The sequence below is a fragment of the Crocodylus siamensis genome, chromosome 5, assembly GCF_052110815.1.
Source record: "Crocodylus siamensis isolate JL-2025a chromosome 5, ASM5211081v1, whole genome shotgun sequence".
Taxonomy (NCBI): domain Eukaryota; kingdom Metazoa; phylum Chordata; order Crocodylia; family Crocodylidae; genus Crocodylus; species Crocodylus siamensis.
The window spans coordinates 48548313-48568955 of record NC_143399.1 but is presented as its reverse complement, the minus strand read 5'-3'; the positions used below and the strand labels follow the sequence as shown (position 1 = coordinate 48568955).

Genomic DNA, 20643 nt, shown 5'->3' with positions numbered 1-20643 from the left:
GCAGCACTTTTAGAGGCAAGGAATTAGCAATCAATTAATTGATATGCATACTGGGTACACCTGCATCTATTTGTTTGAAATGGTTCATCTCCATTAAACCAACAATACTGTACTTTCCTGTTTCTAAAGAAACTCCAGTTTGGAGGAGCTGATAAAATACAGTGCTGCAAGTTGTTTAATATTGTTAAGATTCTGCTAGATTTATGAAACACTTGTCTAGAGAAATGAACAGCAGCCTTTGCTGCCAAAAGGTCTGCCTTGTGGTTCAGGGTAAAAGAATTTCTAAAATCTAAATGTGTTTTGCACCTCACCCAAAAGAATTTCTAAATTAGTTTTTTTGGACAGCTTTAATATCTTCAAAGATATTTAGTTCCTAGCAAAGCATTTGGATTCAGATGCATGATTTGAAATCAGCACAGCTTGAGTTTGGAATGCCATGATCCATAATCCTGGATCTGAAATCCTGCATCTGCCATGATCTGAAATCCTGGATCTGCCGTGATCCACAATCCTGGATCTGAAACCAGGAATGGCACCACTGAAATTAAGTGGTATTGCTTGTGCTGCCTTAGTGTATTTTCTAAGGCAAGGCAAGAATGTCAGCCATCTTCCCCTGTTAACTGCTCATCTCTCCAGTAAATATCAGGAGAATTAAGAGTTATTTCTCTTCTGACTGATAATCCTGGACATATGAAACAAAAGGAAGGACTTGAAAATGAAAAGTGATTGTAAATAATCTTAAGTATGAAAAAGATAGTGAGATCTACAGGAGTACTTATGATGCACTGAAATGCATGTTGTTTTTAATAGCAAAACACAAGACTGGATGCCCAATTCTCTTCTTATTTCACTCCAGCCTGTTAATTTTGCTGACTTTTGGCAAAGTTGCTTTTGACTGTCACCAGCATTAAGGAAGGGAGGAACAGGGCCCAAGGTCTACAAGGTGGATGGTGCTGATATGAATATCCATAAATGTAGACTGTAAATTAGAAGATTTCTCGTAGAGGGCAGAAGTTTCAGATTGGTTTTCCAACACAACAGAAAGGGCAAAGAACCTGCATTGTTTTAAGTTTGAAATCATTGGCTGTGTCCAGATGAGTAGGAACATGCATTTCCCTGGGGACAAGCAACAGTGGCACACCTTGTGCCACTGCTACTTGTCCCCAGGGAATGCCCATGCCATGCATGCTCTGGCACGCAGTAGGTTACCCCGGGGTGGGTTAGGGAAGGCTGGGGTCAGCAACTGTGCTGGTCCCAGCAGCCTTACCTGGGGTCCTGGGGGCCTTGCAGAGCTGCAGCCACGGCGTTGCTGCAGCAGGGATCCTGGCCAGCATCTGGAGTGTGGCTCTGGCCAGTCAGGCGCTGGTTTTGGGTGGTGCATCCTGCTGCCCCATGCCACCCTCCTTTTTTTTGGCGTGGGTTTTTTTTTTTCCCCCTGAGGTCTCCTGGGGTCAAGAAAACCCTGTGCTGGTTTTCTTGACCCCAGTATGGGGAATGCCTGCATGTGCAGTGTGTGGCACCACAGATGGGTCTGCGGTGCTGTGTACTGCACATCTGCACTTGTCTGGATGCAGCCATTAAGGCTGCACTCAGTTTATGGCAGGAATATGATAAGGCAGGGAGTTGTTGGTTAAAGAGTTGGGGTGGGGTGTGTGTGTGTGTGTGTGTGTGTGTGTGTGTGTGTGTGTGTTTGTTAATCCTCTTGTCAGGGTCTAGAGGTGCAGCGTGGTAGATGCCTGATAATCATAGGTTTTGGAGTTTTTACTGAACACCTTCCACATGCCACAAAGGATTCTTTTTTTCCTTTGTGAATGCTTTATTGGCTTCTGTGTGGTGTCTTTTCTTTTCTGCCTTCCCTAGGAGTGGTAGACATTGGTCACAAGTATGGTTGAGGGGGGAAGTCTGATTGGAGTATACTAGAGGTTCCCAGCTAGCTTTTTCTGCTGCTGGTCATACTGATAACTAAATCTGGGGTCAGGAATGAATTTTTCTCTGGGGTCAGATGGGTAAGGACAGTGGAGGGGAATTTGCCTTGTTCTGTAGTGTAGTCCATGGGCTTCTTCCTAGAATCCTCTGACTATTTATTAACCAACTACTGGTACTTCTCTGTCATTATCCTGGCAGTGCCCTTGGCTTCCCTGCTTTTTCATATGGCATGCTCTTGGGTGTTCTTGGTATTTTGTGCGTTGTTGTGTTTGTGTTTGGTGTGGTGAACGAGGATCGTGGGGTAAATAATGGTTGCCTGCAAATGCAGGGGACTAGACTCAGTGGCCTAGAAGGCCTTTTTCAATCTGACAGTCCTTATAAACAATTCTGGTGCAACCAGACATCAGTGAGCGCAGTGCTTTTCTCCTGGGTGTTTCTTCAGGCTTGCCTTTATATTCAGCCAAGGTGAAACTACTGAAGGGATGCAGTGGCAGATAGACAAAGGCATCTCACTATGGCTCTAGAAGTGTGAGTGCTAGCCCTGCTCTCAACTCATGTCAGATGCTGCCCGAGCTGATTCAGCCGTAGGGATACTGGCTTATTCAGGCTAGGGAATCAAAGGCAGATGGATGCTGGCCACATCAGTCCCTTGTGTACTGCTGGCTAATAAACTGTTGTGTGCTGACCACAGTAACCTGATAGGCCACCAGGCTCAGATGGATTTTCCTGTCCTAAAGCTGTTGAGCATTAAGCTAATGTCAAAACCTGGCTCTGAGATGAAATTTTGTGGTACAAGAAGTTATATTGGCTGCCACCCATCATATGATGGGAAGGGACTTCCTGGGTCACTGACTCCAGTTCCCATGACATGGAGGTAGGAGCCTTTTCCATCCCCTCTGAGAGTCAGTGTGTGATTCTACAGCTTTGGTACTGGGTTCCCCCTACCTACCTGGGAGTGGTTTCTGTTCAGTGATGAGGAGGAGGAAGAGGCAGAGGATGAGAAGATTATTTATTTTCATAGACTTTTATAAAAAATAATTATCAAATACAAAAAAATAAAAATAGCAGCAGCCTCAGTTGTGAATAAAACCCTAAGGGGACAAAACGCTCAGTGTCGCTATAAAAGAACGATATTCTTGGTACAGAAAAGCTATCGAGTCATGAGAAGCAAAATCTCTACTGGAATTCCCATCAGATTGGCTTGCTGTTGTGCTAACCCTGCCCCACCACCTGGCTTACAAGGCTGTGCCCCTAAGAGACATGCTTTGCACAGCAGTCTCACCTCACACAATGCCTCTCTGCCAGAGGGCACTTCCCTGTACAAGCTGAGTGATGCTTTTTCATCTGATCCATAAGAAACAATCATCAGTGACAGGGCCCTTGGACTAGGCAGAAAGGCTTAGCTAGTGCCCATCTTTTCTGAGGTGAATACAGCCACTATTAAATCAGGCTGGAAAGGGCAAATGCAATAGAAAGCAGCTATTTGAATTTCTCCTGTCTCTCCACTGAGTGTCACCCTCACGCCACAAATCCTTAGTCACAGCAGTGTTTCCAAAATCCCCAGCTTGCACACAGGACCCTTCTTGCTGCCTTTAGAGCCTTATCAATCTACTTGCTGTGCTACAAGATGCATCTCTCCCTGGTGGACCCTAGCTTAGCAGCTTCAAACTGAGCGGATGCTGCTGACTTCTCCAGCATTAAAGTCTGATGAAACAAGGTTTCTTTGTCCTTGACTCTCACAGGAATTTTTCTGCACAATGATGCAAAAACAATAAGTCCCGATGAGCCTCATTTCACCCAAGCCAAGACTGACACTTGGATTCAGTGGTCACCGAAATTTCAAAATACAGAAGATGGTGTCAAATTCTGTTCCAGGTTAGACCGGGGCAAGCCCCAGCAGAACTATGCCATGACAACTGGGTCAGTGAATTGTGATGGCAATGATCTCTCTCTGCTGGCATCTTCAGCACCCCTGTGCTGGGTTCTCACCTTGGTTTCTGATCTCGCTGCAGTGTTTTCTGCCATGATCGGAGATGTCCACATTCACTCTGCAGTCAGTCACACCAGATAAACCCAGGAGATGTGAAGTGTCATCATTAGGAGAACTGCAAGCTGCCTGATCCCAGGCCATGACATCACACCAAGACTGCTGGCATCAGTCTTGAGGAGCTGGGATTCCTCATTCTTGAGAACAAGATTCGACCTTGTTGATCTAAGTGCAGGATACTCCATTCGCAACAGTGGAGCTGGGCTTGCTCATGCTAGGGACGGGTCTTTCCCTGCTCTCCCATCATTGTTTGTTTTGAAGAAAGGGGCTGGATACTGTGCAGTTACCAAAAAAAAAGATGTGATCTTGTGACCTAGCAGAATGCAGAGAATCTCCCCTGTAACACTATAAAGGCAGTGGGTTGATGGGCCCATCAACTCAACACTTTCTAGGGCTGTTAAGCAAAGCTAATTGGAAATTCCCTTCCTCTCCATCCTTCCCCCCATACCTGCCTTCAAAAAGAAAAGGGTGAAAGCCAAAAATTCAGATTTGGAAATGCTGCTAGGGTGCTTTATGAGAGTTGCATTTTGGATGCCTCATAACCTAACTCTCCTGGTACCTCGCCAGGCTATCTCCTGTGATGTACTATTAACAGTCTATTATAGGAGTCCTGGTCACAGTGAATCACTGGAAGATGTAGTTTGGCCAATCAGCCAGAGAAGAGAGGAGGATAGAGGCACTTGAATTAAGTCCCCCAGGAAGCACTGCAATGGCATTTCTAAATTTTTTTTTTCCTGGGAGGGGAAAGGAAGGCCTTTTTTTTAGCAGAAAACTGTTTTGTTTTGGGTTTTTTTTAAAGTCAAAAGTCCCTGAAGAAAGCAGACCCCCTTTGAAAACCAAGCCCATTCAATCTTAAACCCAATTTTCCATCAAACAATAATTTGGACAGAAAATTTTCAACCAGCCCTGCTGTTACACGAAGTAACAGGCTAACTTGCCCTCCCTTGGGCCCCTGAGCCTGAGTACATGCCCTGACCCTCCCAAGTGAAGAACAGGGGAGAGTGAGAAGAAAACCAAGAACTATAATTGTCCCCATAAAATAAAAAAACCAAGAAAGGGGTTTACCTTTTAAGAAGTTCTCTTGAGATGCCTGACAAAAAGCAGCCAAAGAAATAGGAACAGACTATCAGCATCTGAAATACCCGAATCTTCCCACAGAGTGTCACTCTCACTCCATATGCTCCTCATCTGAATAAGCTCCTCAACAAACAAATGGGCCTGACTTGAATTGTCTCATTCCTTCAATACTGACAGACTATCCAAATGGGGCAAGCTGTGATGTCCAGACGATTCTTCAGCCCTGACCCAACAGTAGAGAGTCTCTGAGATAGGCATAATCTCTCTCTCTACTCTCCTTTTTTTTCTGTCCCTTATCCTTCTGTCCCCTTTTTTTGCTGTCTCCTTTCCAGCTCCTCCTAGTGTCTGCAAAGTGGCTCCCAGTTGCTTTCCTGTTGTACATAAAAATAGGGCCCATCAAAATACTAGATCTGAAGAAAAATCCCAAATGTGGGGGACAATTCAGATGGACCCTCAGAGTCCATGTTTGGCAGCTGTTTCTAGTGAGCTGACTACAGTCCCTCAGAAGCAACCTGTAATATTTGGGGCAAAGGACAGACTGCCTGGTGGTTTGGCATCTTCCTTGGTTAGCAGCTCATCTGAGCAAGTTCACAGGTGACCTACAGAAGGAAGAAGCTTAAGGGCCCCCCTGATATTCTGTGGTATGAGCCAAGGCAATTGAGGATGAGCAAAGAAGAAACCCAAGAAGAAAGAAAAGGTACCACATTTCTCCAGGGAAGTGGTTTCAGTTGATGCAGCACCTCTCAGCATTGTGGCTCTCAGGGTCCTCTAAGACAATGGCTTTCAGCCTTTTTTCATTTGAGGACTCCTAAAAAAAATCCAAATGGAGGTGCAAACCTTTTTGAACTGTAAGGGTGGGTATTCTTCACATATGTTTGATTGATCATAATCATCTTTCATGGACCTCTTAGACATAGTCTGCAGACTCCCAGGCGTGTGCAGATCACAGATTGAAAACCACTACTCTAAGACCTTGTCAGCATCATCAGTGAAACAGGGAGATCCCAGGATCCAAAAGCAAGTCAGAAGGAGATGAGACCATTTTTTCTTTCTGTCATTTTCTTTTTCAACCTGGGTCCCCACCAGTCAGAGGAGGAGAGAGGCAGACAGTGAAGAAAGAAATGACTAGGATGATGATGATGATGATGTAGCTCCAGATTGCTTGTATGACAGTACTGTAGAATAGTGGCCCAGCCTTGCGTATCCTGGCGTGACAGCACTATTGTATGGTAGTAACCATAGCATAATAAAATGATGGTCAGCTGTAGTGTTTAGTGAAGGTATCAAAGAAAACGGTTGCATCTCAAATAATACATTAGGGCTAAATCCTGAGTGAAGATAAGCACCTGCAAATGTCACTGGCGGCTAGGATTTGTAGGTGCTCAGTATTCAGGATTTGCCTCCAACTTCGGATCACTTGGGTGGCATCTCTTTGTAGAAGTAAAGACCTGTTTGGCCACTCTTTTTTCTATTTCCCGCTCCCTCCCAGGAAAATGAGCTATTCCTTTCCCTCCCATTCCCGACCCTTGCTTTTTCCAATGGTTTGTATTTCACAGCAGCATGTGCGCGACAAAGGGTATTCTTTCTCAGCTTCATAAACAGCAAAAATATATATATATATAATATATATATTTATATATAGAATTATGTTTAAATATTTGCAAAGAGATCACAACTACCTCGACCTTGCTAAAAGAAGCCTATACAGTAGAGGAAGTGAGTAGTGACAAAATTCAGAGCAGCAGCGGACACACACTCATAGGTGGCGAACCATTGATACAGTAATGTAACAAAGTGTCCGCAGCAGCTTCTCATCTGTTTTGCTCAAAGCCTGTTCCAAAGCCCGCTGAAGTCATGGAAAGCCTCCATGTCGAGTTCACTGGGCTTTGGATCAGGCCCCTAGCCTGGGTTTCCGTTCTGAAAGGAGGTGATGGGAAGGGCAGGGGCTGTAGCTGTGTGTTGAGCCTCTTTATCCTCCCACTCTCATTTAACCATCTCCTTGCTCGTTCCTCCACTTTCACCAGTGCTCACACCCCTCCTCTTGTGTGTGCCCACAAGGCAGAGGGTATCCTGGTTGTTATTATGACCCCATCCAGTTTCTTCCTCCCAAACTTCCTCTTTCTTCTTACAAGCCCCTTTCACCCTCCTGATGTTCCGGTTGTTTCCCATTGATTCCTCTTAAGCTCGCCTTGCCCACAGAGGCCACTCGTGATGCTGTTACTGATTCTCTTCAGCTGCTGGGTCCCGGCAGGTACACTCATCTTGGTCACAGTCAGCAGCAAATGGGATCACCTGAAAGAAGGGAATGAAGAGAGAAAATCTGCAGGATTGCCTAGCAAATGGGTGCATAAAATCCATACTACAGCCTCTCAACTGACACCATGAGGATCAAGAGGGTCAGGCTATAAAGAACAATGGCCTTAATACATTCAGATCTGTCTTCTCAGAAGGGAAGATTCTTCAAAAGGCAGGACAGGCTAATGTTGTTGTCAGTGAACTACCAGCTGAAGGTGCAAGAGCACTCATCCAAGTGTTTCTGTAGTCAACTGGAGTCTGTTCAGACTCGGTAGGGACTGGATCAGGCTTATAATTAGGCAAGGAGGGTCACCTTGACAGCCAACATAGGAGCCAGCCCAGATCAGTTAGGGCTTTTCTGTGTAATACAGCAACACACACAGAGCCTTATTCATGTTTGGGGTCACTTGGTGAGTACCATCCAGACAGAGCTGAGGGCAGAGCTGAGTGAATGAGGGTGAAGCAGGGCATGTATACCAGGGCTCTTCCAAGCCCCATCAACAATATAACCTCCACTAGTATGAGATACCATGCTCAGTAGCCTCATGAAGTTAACTACATGTTCAAAATACAGCCATACTTGATGTCAGAGTAAACAACCACAGAGATGAATGGGGCAGGGAGAGGGCTTCTCTCAGTGCTATGATTTCAGGCTGTCTGCCAAAGTGGGAGGTATTACTGCACCAATTAGTTTTAAGATGTGTTTTTATGGCTTGTGGGATTTGATCAGTTTTGATTCTGTGGCAGTGGTTGGTGTGTTTGGGGTTTCTTCCCTGCTAGTTATCACATCAAGGAATAGGAAGGCAGCTTGAGTGAGATGCTGTTCCACAAAGACAATGAAAAGGCAAGGATGGACTCTGTCTAATGTAAGCCACTGTACATGCAACTTAGGTTTAGAGTCCTAATATCCCCAGCCAAGCAGGGCGTGAGATCTTGGTACAAGGATGTATCCACTACTTCAGCTATAAGTGTTTCAAATGTCCTAACCACATCACTCCTAAGTCTCCTCCCAGTAGCAGCAGTTTGTTAGGAATTTATCCTTAATCCTGCCACCCAGACACACATTAATTTCTTGCACAAGCTGCAAAATATGAAGCCAATCCAGTAATGATGCTCCATTTCACCTAACACCAAGTAAAAGGATGAGCCTGCATGGAAGGACTGCACCCAGCAGCCAGCTCTTGACTCATCTATCACCATAAAAGGTGAATGCTGACACTCATGCACATAGAGGACTGATAGTAGTGCATGGCTCTAGCCAAGGTATAGTGCGAGCTCCTCAGCAGAACTCTGCAATACACGTCGTTCCTGTTACAGCATAGATTCCCCCCTGGCTTCCCCCCAGTTCTGCTACTGCATCTGTATCCAGACCTGCAGTCCCTGCTATCAAAGCACTGATATCCCACCCCTACCTCCCCAGGGCAACTTGACCCAGATGTGTGGGCTTGTTGATGCAGCCCAGACCTCCCCATCTTGGCCAACATGCCCCAACCAAAATGTGTGCTATAGTACTGACCCCCACCCTGACCCTTGCCCCAGCTCTGCCTTCTGATATTCCAGCACTGACCCACCTGTTCTGAGTGCCTCTATCCTGACCTGCAGTGCTGTTATTATACTACTTTCCCCCAGCATTAAAAGTATGACACCCCATCCCATATAACCCATCCCTGCAAAGGACTTGTGTCCAGATTCTTCCAAACCTGCTCTTACAGCTTGGCCACAGTTCTGTCAGTGCACTTATATGCTCAACTGTACTCCTTGCTGTTATATTACTGACCCACCAGCTCTGCTGCTGACCTGCCCCTATCCTGACTTTCAGCCCTGATCTATCTTGGCCTATGTTTTTTCATCCTGAACTGCAGCCCCTATCATTACATGCCCGACACTCCCTGCCCAGCCAATGCATCTCTAACAGAAAGTGACTTACACCCCTTAGGATTAAATCACTGATTGCATGCCCCTGCTGCCAGTGTGCCTATGTCCTTTTTTGCATCTCCTAATGCTGACATCTCTGATTCAGCCAGTGCTTCTCAAACAGGACCCATACCCCTGCTTTTGTAGTACTCATCCCACACGCAGCTTGAGATGCAACCCCTGCTACAACAGCAATGATGCCAGCTCTGTCAGCGTGCCCCAATTCTGATTTGCATCAGTACTAAAATACTGCTGACCACCCCCTCTCTCCCCCCACCACGAGGAAACTGAATGTGAATCTTCAGCCACCTGCGGTTGCAGCTCTGATGCCCTAGCTCTGCCAATATGCCTCTATCCTGCTCTTCACTCTCTGCTATAACAGCATGGAGTCCTCACATTGCCAGTGCAACTCTACTCTGACCTGCAGTCCACCTATTATGCCACAGATCCTCCTTGACCTGTGTCCTTCTTTCCTGACCTGCAGCCCCTGCCTATTAGAAATGACTCTTTCCTGAGCAGCCAGTACACCTCTATCCTGTCCCACAATGCTGCTAGTACACCAATGACCACCCCCCTCCCCCCCAAATCTTGAATAATGCACCTCTAGTGAAATCTTTACCCTTGCTATTCTGGTCATGTCCTTCCAGCTGGCTAATGCACCTCTACCATGACCTGGAGCCCCTGCTAGTACAGCTCTGCCCTCCACGGCTTGGGCAAGGTGCGTCTACTGTAAATAATATTCCTGCCAGTACAGCATTGGACTCCCCATCCACCTCAAGCTTGACTTTTGTGTTCACAAGAACCAGCTCTGCCTATCTGTCACTATCCTTACCAGCAATATTCAAATCATATAATCAAAGGACTGGAAGGGACCTACAAGATCATCAAGTCCAGTCCCCTGTCATGGGCAGGAGGTTATTGGGCTCAAACAAGCAAAACAAGGTGCTTATTCAGCCTCCTCTTAAACACCTCCAAGTACTACGACTGCACCACCTCTGCTGGGAGTGTGTTCCAGATTCTAGTTACCCTTACAGAAGAGAAGTTTTTCCTTATGTCCAGCCTAAATTTTCCCTCAGTTAGCTTGTGTCCCTTGGTCCTTGTCCTCCCAAGGTGTGCCTTTGTGATTCTAGACCAGTGATTATTCTTAACAGTCACAGCACCCTGGGGTGTTATAAGATCCACTTAGGGGGGTGCCATCAGCACTGTTAGGTGTGCAAACATCTACACATGATTCACAAAACAACCTCAGGGGCCATGTCCAGGCAAGCAGGGTTGTGTGGTATGTGGCACTGTAAACATGTCTGTGGCACCACATACCACACATTCAGCTGTTCTTCACATTTCAAGGGTGCAGTGTGTATGGGGGCGGGGGGGTTGATAGCCAGGGGTCAAAAAAACCTGTGCAAAAAAGCAGATTAGCATATAAGGGGACAGTGTGAACCGCTCAAAAATGGAGCCTGGCCAGCTGGAGCCATGCTCCAGCTGCCAGTCAGGCTCCGAGCAGCAGGAGGACCCCAGGTAAAGCTCTGCCAGTGTTCCTCTATTCTGACCTTCACCTTCTGCTATAACAACAATGCCCCCCCTTTTCCCCCAGCACAGCTTGGCTAATGCCCAGTATTATAACACTGACTACCCCAGTTCAGCCAGTGCACACTATACTGACATTCCACCCCTTCTATTACAGTACTTCCCCCCAGCTCTGTCAATGCACCTTTACTGTGCTCTATGCTCTTTCCTATTACAGAACTACACCCTCCTCACCCCAGTTTTGCTCATGCATTTTTATCCTAACCTGCAGCATCAGCTATTAAAGTACTGCCCTTCTAGCTCTATGCATGATATTCTGGCTATACTACTGGCCTCACCCCTGAGCTGTCAGTACATGTTGCCTGGCCTGCAGTACTCCAAGTATTCTAGTCCTTGACCTTCACCTAATAGTTTGCTGCACTTTGTGGCTAAATTAGTAGCAGGAGGGCTCTCACAGTGGAAGGAAGGAAACACTCCCAGGGAGATCCATTGTTACTCAGAGCCATGCCTGGTTCGTTCTGCCTGACCTCATGGAAAGGTGTATGAGTTGGCATTTATTTCCTGCTAGTATTGTGCTCTCTCTCTGTCTCTTTCTCCCCCCTCCCCCCCTTCCTCTCTCTTTCTCTGTTATGATCATAAAAGTAAAGTGATGCCATTAATTTTTGCAATGATACTCTAAGCCAGTGGCTCTGAGGAGATGGAACCATTTGATTTGGCTCCTTTATGGAAGATTCACTATAGCTCTAAGTAACAGCTATTCCACTATTTCCCCTGCTGTCTACCCCACCCACGTTCATCCCCAGTGTGACTAGAATTGTATGGATTTCATTCAGTGACACCCTTCAGTGTAACCACAGTGCTTGTTGTAAGACATCCTGGTAAAACTGAAGGTGTCTTGCTCTAATTGTTTTTCTGCAATGCCCTTTTCCTCCCATCAAACTTGGACATTTCCAATGGTTTTTTTTGCTTTTTGTGATGAAAGGAAAGATGATTAGGTATCTGTAATAAAGGAAAGAAGAAGAGAACCAGATCCACATATTTTTGGAATGAGAAACTATCCTAAGCTTTGTTTTGCTCTTCCATGTATTTTGGAAGTGCAAACTGGAATGCAGGAAAGGAGACTGGGCCTGGGAGAAGACAGATCCCATTGGGATGCATACACAAAGATACCTCTGCATCATCCCACAGGCAGAGTTTTCCAAGGCGTAGAACAAAGGCCAAGTTCTGCAGGCATGCTGGGAAAGTACATTAATCAGCCAGTCAGTTGCTCTAGGCTGGGTTGGTTGACAAATATCACTGCATCTTCGAGATGCTGAGTCATGTAACATGGTGGCTTTGGCATCATCATCACTGGTAGCACCAAAACGCACTGTAATAATCAAATGCTGTCAGAGGGACTGATTTCTTGAATGGGATAAAGTCCCATGCATGTCAGTTGAAGCCGAGTCACGCATTTAGTCCTATTGGCTCTGATCCACATCACACGGAGGCCAAAGAAAATATTCCGATGGTCGTCAATGAGCTTTAGAGGAAACCCTGAGGACTATGCTTCCCATTTACAGAGGTGTTTGCCTGCAGGTTCAGTTCTAAGGTGCAGCAAACCCATGGAAGCATGGGCTATCATAGGCTCTTAAAGCAGGACCCTTGGCCTGTCCCCCAGTGTCTTCTGTAAGATGTTCACTTACCTTCCTGGAGGAGAGTGTGGAAGAGCAGCAGTCACCCCCATCATACTGGCAATATGCCCTGTTATTGATGGTGTCACACCAGCCGTCTGCTTGGAAAGGCTAGGAAGAGAAAGGATAATCGCTGAGTGAAGGCTGACTGTGGTGGCTCTGGCTCATGAGTGGAAACTCCACCTCCATTCCTTGATAAGGCTTTCATGTGATCCTGTAACATTATAGGATCCAGCCTAGTGACTTGTGCTCTCACCTTTAACACTACACTTGACCTCAGAAGACCCGACTTCCCATCTTGATCTCACCCCTCCTTCTGGGAAATCTACCACCAACTTTAGTATACTACACATACTCTTGCAGTCCTTGCTAGGTGGGAGCAGGAGTAATGTGACCATGTGTGGCCAGTGGATGATCAGCAAGCTAGGATGGACAGTGAATATGCCATTTTTGTTCCATCACCTTGCAACACCCACCAAGGGGCTGACAAAATCCTTCCCCTGCTTTGTGCCTGGACATGGAGGGGGGACCCTCCGAGAGATAATTAGAGGCATGGCAAACTTAATCCTCTGAAAGAAATCAGCCTGTTACATGGAACCTTTTAAAGAATTTTGTAAAAGGTATTAGTTTTTTGCTGAACTAGAACTGCAAAATAAAAGCCCATGGACATTCACTATAAAATAAATTCATAAATTTTTCATTCTGTTCTAGTAAAATTCCTGGATTGGAACAGGATTTTCAAAAGCATCTAGTTGATTTAAGAGTACAAGTCCCATTGACTTTCAAATCAATTAGCTCTACTAGGTCAGTGAGACCCCAAAATCAATGGGGTTTGTGCTCCTAAATCACTTAGGTACTTCTGAGACTCCCCACCTATCCTATATTGCAGTGGCATAGTTACAGCACTGTAGACTTATTACTAGAATGCACTAGTATAACTGCACTTAAAATGTGGTTTGCACTGGTGGTTCCTCAGCTCCAAATTAGTCTTGCACTCAGTACTACACAGATTCACCAGAGGTTTGCATGGATGCATCCATGTCAATGCCACTAAAAAATCACAAACAAGTCTCTGCTAAAAAAGCATGACTTACAAGGAGTGAACTTTCATCTCCAACTTCGAAATATGATCCTAAACCAACAAAACAGTTCTCTGATTGGAAATTTTACAAACATGAGACAAAATTTGCACTGTTTTGATTATTTACATGAGTCATCCAATTAAGAAAGCAAAACAAATAATCAAGAGCAAGAATCAACCAATTAGGAATGAGAAACAAGAGCCTGTGACATGCATAACTGAACATTGCTATATGAATTCAAAATATTTGCCACATGCTGTTCAGGAACAATTTACAACCAAGAGTTATTTAGCAGAGAAATTTATGAATAAACTCCAGTTACACATAATTGTGATAGGCCCACTGGCTGTTGGCAGAGATCTTGCTGTGTGGCCAAGGAATGCATTGCAGAGAAAGAACATAAAAATGGCGATCTTATTGCCACATAAAGGGACGCTAAAATGTGGAACTGGGGCCACAACTGTTGGAGCTCCCCTAATACAGAAGTGCTGGCAGATGTCACCATCCTCAACAGAGCAAGGCCCGCTGGCAACAGCTCAAAAGGCCATTAGCAACTTCCTTCTGCCTACCTCTGTCAACAAGGTGATAGGAAAGCACAACAGACATGGCTCCAAAACAACTTGGATATATTTTTGTAATTACTTGGGTGTAATTTTGTACTTGGGTGAATCAGAACCAGGAAAGTGGGAAGCCAATGAGTCAGTGGCCTGACACCCTACTGTCACTACTGGCAACACCGAGAGCCTCCAAGCAAACTCTGTGCAAATGCAAAGAAGAGACAGCCCATGACCTGAACAGCTTATGGTCTAAACACAGGAGGCAGACAATGTCATTCTACAGATGGAGAAGTGGGGCACAGAGAAGATAAGTGACTTGCCTGTGGACATAAAAAAGTATCAGTTATATAGGAACTAAACCCAGATCTTCTAAATCCAAGTCAACTGCCTTTGTTACAAGATCTATTTGGCCTTGATACAGAACTGGCTGGGAAAAGTAGCCTTGGAGAGGCATGGCCAAAACCCTTTGTTAGATATCACCTTGCAGACCAAATATTCCTTTACGTCTGATCCTCATTCCACCCCTTGAACATACCCAGCTTGTTTTCTAAGGGACATGGGGACTGCAGTACATAAAGTGCGTTCCAACTTTGAAGCATGATACTGTACAAAGCTTGCACACACACCCCAAAATTTTGTCTATTAGTGAAATGCAGTTCCCTCTTTGAGAGAAGGCAAACACTACTGAGTATTACTAAACAGTGGGATTTACACCTTCATTGACTCTCTCAAGCCCCTTACCAAGAGAGAGATGCATTTTCACTATTTAACAGAGAGGGGAGCTGAGGAAGAGAGGCTGAGTGACTTGCCTAGGGCTACACAGCAAGTGGCCATCAGAGGCAGACGGGGATTGGCAGTGAGGGCTCCTGACTCAGAGTCGGACCCATATTTAGTGCGTTAGGAATTGTTGCCTATGTTTAACAGCAACACTAAACAACAGTTTAGGGCAGGAAATGAAGAATACTGGATCCAAGTGAAACTTCCAGGGGAATTAGCTAGTCAGAATGTAATTATCCAAGCTGGAATTGAACCAAGGTGCAAGGTTAATACTCCTACTCTTGTGAAAAGTGCCAGGAGATCGTAGATGAGAGGTGAAGCCCTCTGTCCTTTATCCTGCCTGAGAAATGACACTTTCCCCAACCCTGTGTTAGTGCACTGACTAACAGTGAAGAGTCCCACCTTCTGAAACCCCCTACTGCAGCACCCTAGGGTCACAAGGACTATTTCATGTGCCAGAGAGGGGAAAATGTTGGGTGTGAGTTTTTTGCCACATTCCATGCTGAAGTTTTTCCTTCAACTCTGCTCCGTATGTCATGACTCACTGGCAAAACAAAACCCATTTCTTATTTAGTTTCCATATAATTATTGCAAAGAATTGCCCATCCCGGATGCATGGGTCTGAAATGAATTTCAGATCACTTGTGTGCAGTGGCCACGGATGGGAACTGGGGGGGAGGAGGGGAAGGGAAGAGGCAGGGCATAAGAAGAGGTCTTCACTTGCTCTATATACCTATTAGAAGTAATTGTTCCTCCCCCCAATCCGCCAAAACTGTAGCCCACCCTAAACAAACACAGGCTCCTATAGCAACACTTGTTAGGGAAACTTGACAACTCATGCTCAAAATTACATTGGAAAAACAGATGACAGGAAAATAAAATATGACTAATTGGATCGAAGGCCTGAAAGAGCCAGGAGCATGGCTTGAAGACCTGTGTCTCTTACTGAAAGATGTTAAAAACGTTTGACAGGACACTGAAGATAATTCAGGCTCCGTCTTCTCCGTGAACCATTTCCACTAGGTCCTTCAAGTGAGACATACAGCGAAGCTCTTTCTGGAGACACAGTCTCATTGAGGGACCAAAGGCTTTCGACAGGAGCAGAAGTGCTAACCTCAAGGAGTTTGGACCAAATTCCAACCAAGCTCATTACATTCTCCTTGCTTCCTGTTGTAGTCTCAGTTGGGGTGGACAGGCCAGGTCTTCAGCTGATGTATGTCAGGATGGAGCTACTGACTTGAATGGAGCTATGCTGATTTACACAACTTGTATATCTGGCCTGATATTCCTTTTTACACTCTACCCTCCACTGCTGTATAGCATTGGTGTGTTCTGTGCAGCACCAGGTGCATCCTGCCTGAGAAGCAGCTATGCTTCACACATCTGTAGGGGCCACTGAACTTCTAAAACCCTTGAGTGACCTTGGGGCCTCCAGTATCATGGCACTAGAGATCAGGGTGCAGTGTGTAACAAGATTTGTGCCCTCCAATTGAGGTGGCTTAATGGTCACCCCACATCCCTTCCAAGTATCTGAGCACCCCAGCATCTTACCTGTACTTAGCATTTCCAAAGGAGTGGGGAGGATTCATTCCCATTGTACAGATGGGGGACTGAGGTATAAAGAGGCTAAGTGACCTGCCTAAGGAAGTCTATGGCAAAGCAAGGAATCCCAGCAGGTCTCTTAGTTATTAAACAGTTGTTTCCTCATCATAGTTTCATACATGAAAGACTGCTGCCTCCCGCAACTGGGGAGGCACCCTGGCAGTGAGGGGGGACAGCCTGCAGCCACCGCAAGCAGTGTTGGGGGTGGGGGGAGTGGTGAGCCGGGATTGCTCACTGCCACTGGCGGCTATGTTGGCAGCAAGGAAGGCAGCGACCGCCTGCAGAAGATGGCAGCATCTTTGGCAGCAGCCAATCTCATGGGGGGCATGTGACCCCCCCATACCCTCTTACGCGTCGCCTGTGGTTTTATAGTTGTTAGGGGCTGGAAGAGACTTTACAGATCATCGGCTCCAGCCCCCTTGCACTTGGGCAGGAAAGACTGCTGGAGTCACATGACCCCAACAAGATGGATGTCAAGATGCTTTTTGAAGACTGCCAGAGTGGATGACTGTACCACCTCTGGGGGGAGCCTGTTACAAGCCCTCAACACTTGACTTGTAAAAAAAGGTTTTCTGTATATCTGCCCTGTTCTTGTACCATGGGGGGAAATCCCGTCACAGTGTCTACATGCAGGTGTTACAGTGACACATTAAGCAGCAAATGCGCAGTTAGTTTCCCCTGTAGACAGGGATAAGAGAGATTTGTCACTATACAACCTCAGCCAAAGTCAGTTCTAGAGTAAGCTGGTGGGACTCCTGTTAACTTTTATATGGGGATAAACTGAAGCTGGTTGCTTTTCCTCCTGTATCTGGTTTCAATCATCTTAAAAAGGGAAAACAGAGCAGTTTAGAGCCTCAGTTGATCAGCTTCTTCGCCTATGAAATATAATCGTGGGCCTTATTCTTTACTTGGTTGCAGCTGGCCAAAAACTCACTTTGCACAAGGGTCAATGTTTGCACCAGGTGCAAGGCAATGGAGAATCAGGCTCAAGAGTACAGAGATTTAGACCTGTAAATAACAGAATTATGCAAATCCCTGCCAGTGGAGAACTTTTGGGGGCGGGAAGGCATGCACCATCTCTTTCAGTCTAGCTTTGAGCAGGAGTCTAGCTTTGACTTGCACTTGACTCTAATTTAGGATTCACGGCAAGCAAATGCAATGTTTTAAAAAGGGAGATAATAAACCCGTCAGCTATGCACTGAAATATTTGATGATATTTAAAAACCTTGATGAAAACAACTTGCTTGGATTTAAGTGGTGGAAGGAGAAATGGAAACCCATGATACTGAGCTAATGCAATGGCAAATGAATGAGAAGTTTACTTTAGCTGTTCTGTCCTGCAACACTCATGCAGAGCTTAAGGTGTGTCAGTTGTTGATTTGTGGTGATGGAGGACAGCCAATCAGCTCAGCTGTCTTGTCCCTCCTGCTCTTTGCCTATCTTGTATATTTAGATTATAAATTCAATGGGGCAGGGACTGTCAGTTCTGATGGATATAAGCAGCAACAGGTACAATAGGCCTCCCAATCATTGCAGCTCTTAGGGGCTATAATAATAATAATGACACTGATTAAGTTTGAACATCTAAGCAGGCGAAAAGCTACAGAACAAGACCAGCCAGGAACAGAAAAATTCACAAAACAATCATGTGAAAAAGGAAGCCAAGAAAGGATTGTTAAAAATCTCATGCCACTTCCCACCCTGCTCCTCTGTGTGCACATTGCCTGTTTAGATTGTACAAGTCATCGGGCAGAAGCATTTCAGAGTGTTTTGTTGCGTGGTTTCATCCCATGCTCCTGGGAGAAGTTAGGGATGGAACAAGGTTTTGTGCAATACACATTTTCCACTATTCCTGCAGATTCCTCAAATCACGGCAGAACACATTGGCTGCCTTGCTCTGAGCCGGTTCCCTTTCCAAGTGAGCCAAGCTTCCTACACATTTTAGAGATGCATAAACTGCATACTCATCCTGGACCCAGACTATTTCCCACTAAGTCAGTGGGGGTCTTTCCACCACCATCACCAGTAGGATTCCACCAGTTGATTCGGGGCCCAGGTAAATCCTTACCTATTACAAGAAACATGGGGGAGTAGGGAGATAAACAGGTTGGATCATACTTGAATACGAAAAATAAATTGGAATGGTCATAAATAGCACCATCTTTGAAGCTGTCACAGACACGTGGGTGAATATGTTTTCTGAGGAATGTAAGTTTTGCTGTAGTGGAACAAACCTGAAATCCATCAAGTTCCAATATTTTGCCTTTGGCGATGGCACATACCAGATGCTTCAGAGGAAGATGGAAAAAAATACATAGCGCACCTGGCCAATTATGTAATTGTACACCAGCAGGAGGGAAGCATTCTTTTCTGACTCCAGCTGACAATCAGCTTCTGGGCTGCCGAACAGAGATGGGAGCTGCATGTGATTTCTATTCTGCTCCAGCTCCAGTGAGTCCACATTCCTGCTTTGGTATGATGACTCTCCATTTACAACAGTCTAACAAAGGCAGGATATAAGATCTCTACCAATACCTGAATGCAGCAAATCCTTTTTAAAATTCATTTGGAACCTGTGACTATTGCCAATAATGTGGCTTTAACTGCAGATCAGCATAGGTATTTGTGCTTTAGCTGTGCCATTTGGGAACAGAAGGAGAGATGAGCAAGCATAGCCAAGCACAAATTCTAGTTAAAACAACTGTCAAAACACCCCGTCATCCCACCACAGCATATGCACACATACACACACACACACACACACACAACCACCTTATACTGCTGCAAGCTTCACACTACAACTGATGATGCCTAGGCCCAAAATAGCAGCAGTGGAGAACAGTGCATCAGAATCAAGAAACTTGCAATGGCTAGACCTGAGATATTGGATTATCCAGCTAAAACACTGCATCTTCTCAACAGGATGAGGGATACTGGACCAGGCCAGGGATGACCAAGCATGTAAGAGAGCATCCTTCAGTCATCACTACCATCTGCATATCCTGTGCTGCCACAGAGCAGATGGTAAGGAACCTGCCCTGAATCCAAGGACTTGATGACCCTTGCCAGAAGTAGCCCAGGTACTACATACTGCTGTAGCAGGTGAATTAGACTTGTAAGGGGAAGCAGTGTCTCCCAAGGAACTGCTGCCAGTTATCAAAGTGCCTTGCAACATGAACCAGACCTGGAGGTGAGGCAGTGAAATGAAGGCAGCAGATTCCAGGGTGCCCCTTATTCAGTGTCAAACCCTTATTCAATGTCAAAAATATGCCAGTTGTTCCCATCCCTCCCTCTGCCTCCTGCATTTCAATGCACATCCCTCACTCACTTGGATTTTTTAGCTAAGATCTTCCGAAGTTCCCAGTTATCCTAGGCTCTTCAGTTCTTGGGGGCCCAAGATCCCTGAGTACCAGGTGGCTCCTGCTGGCCTCGGGCAAACTTTTAGTATCAGCCCCTCCTTTGCCAGAGATAATGATAATAATAATACTAATAATAAAAAAATCCATTTTCGAGCCCCCTTTCTGTCTGGACCCTGGGCAGCTGCCCAATTTGCCCATGCCTGTGTCCGGTCCTGCTGAGTTCTCTTCCCAAGGGGTCCCTCTTTCTCTGGTTGAGGGCCTGAAAAATTAAGGCCTCCCTCCCTTTCCCCTAAACCACTAATCCCTGTAGAAAAGCTTGGCCTCCTTTCAGGCAGCACACGGGAAAGCAGTGGTGAGGCAGGAGCCAGTTACAGTAATGCTACACCACGGCGTCCCCGGGACGCGCGTGCCCCACACACACACAAACACACACATATGAACTGGCAAGGCAGTGAGCCCGGCATTTCTTGGCTTCTCCTGCCTGCCCATGGAAGCTGACTGGGAATGCAGACTGTGGGAGGAAACGACAATGTTCATTGTTTGGATTAAATATTTTTCTTGGCCACCCCTCTGTTGCAGAGGGCCTTTTATTTTATTATTTTTTTCCCCCAATTCCCCCCTGCCTTCTCTCTCACCCTTGCTCTCCCTCCTGAGGCACTAGTCAGGCACACAGAGATAAAACCAGCTCTGAGAAACAGAGAGGACCTGGAGGGCAACAGTGCTGGACATAGCCCAAAACCCCTAACGTGAAGCACAACTCCTCTGGCCCAATGACCCTGAGGGCTTCTTGGGACCTAGCACTTGCCA

General features: G+C 45.9%; 2 protein-coding genes across 10 annotated transcripts in view; one reads left to right on the top strand and one right to left on the bottom strand.

The window, feature by feature from the left end:
* Positions 1–20643, top strand: part of ASTN1 (astrotactin 1) — a 278304-nt gene that overhangs the window by 236060 nt on the left and 21601 nt on the right. For 2 of the 6 annotated variants that reach the window (XR_016442322.1, XR_016442323.1), the window contains exon 23: positions 19400–19501. The exons of 3 other annotated variants lie outside the window; for them this stretch is intronic. The gene's annotated coding sequence lies outside the window, so the exon portion shown is untranslated. Of the gene's footprint in view, positions 1–19399; positions 19558–20643 lie in introns of all 6 variants that reach the window. One more of the 6 variants, XR_016442321.1, reaches the window with a different exon arrangement.
* The window catches only part of PAPPA2 (pappalysin 2), a 177471-nt gene continuing 159748 nt past the window's right edge, over positions 2921–20643 (bottom strand). For all 4 annotated transcript variants that reach the window (XM_090047138.1, XM_090047140.1, XM_090047141.1 and 1 more), the window contains 2 exons: positions 12472–12570; positions 2921–7342 (listed from right to left, as the gene is read on the bottom strand). In XM_090047138.1, coding sequence (XP_089903264.1) covers positions 7268–7342; positions 12472–12570 — 174 coding nt within the window. In that variant the 3' untranslated portion in view covers positions 2921–7267. The remainder of the gene's footprint in view (positions 7343–12471; positions 12571–20643) is intronic.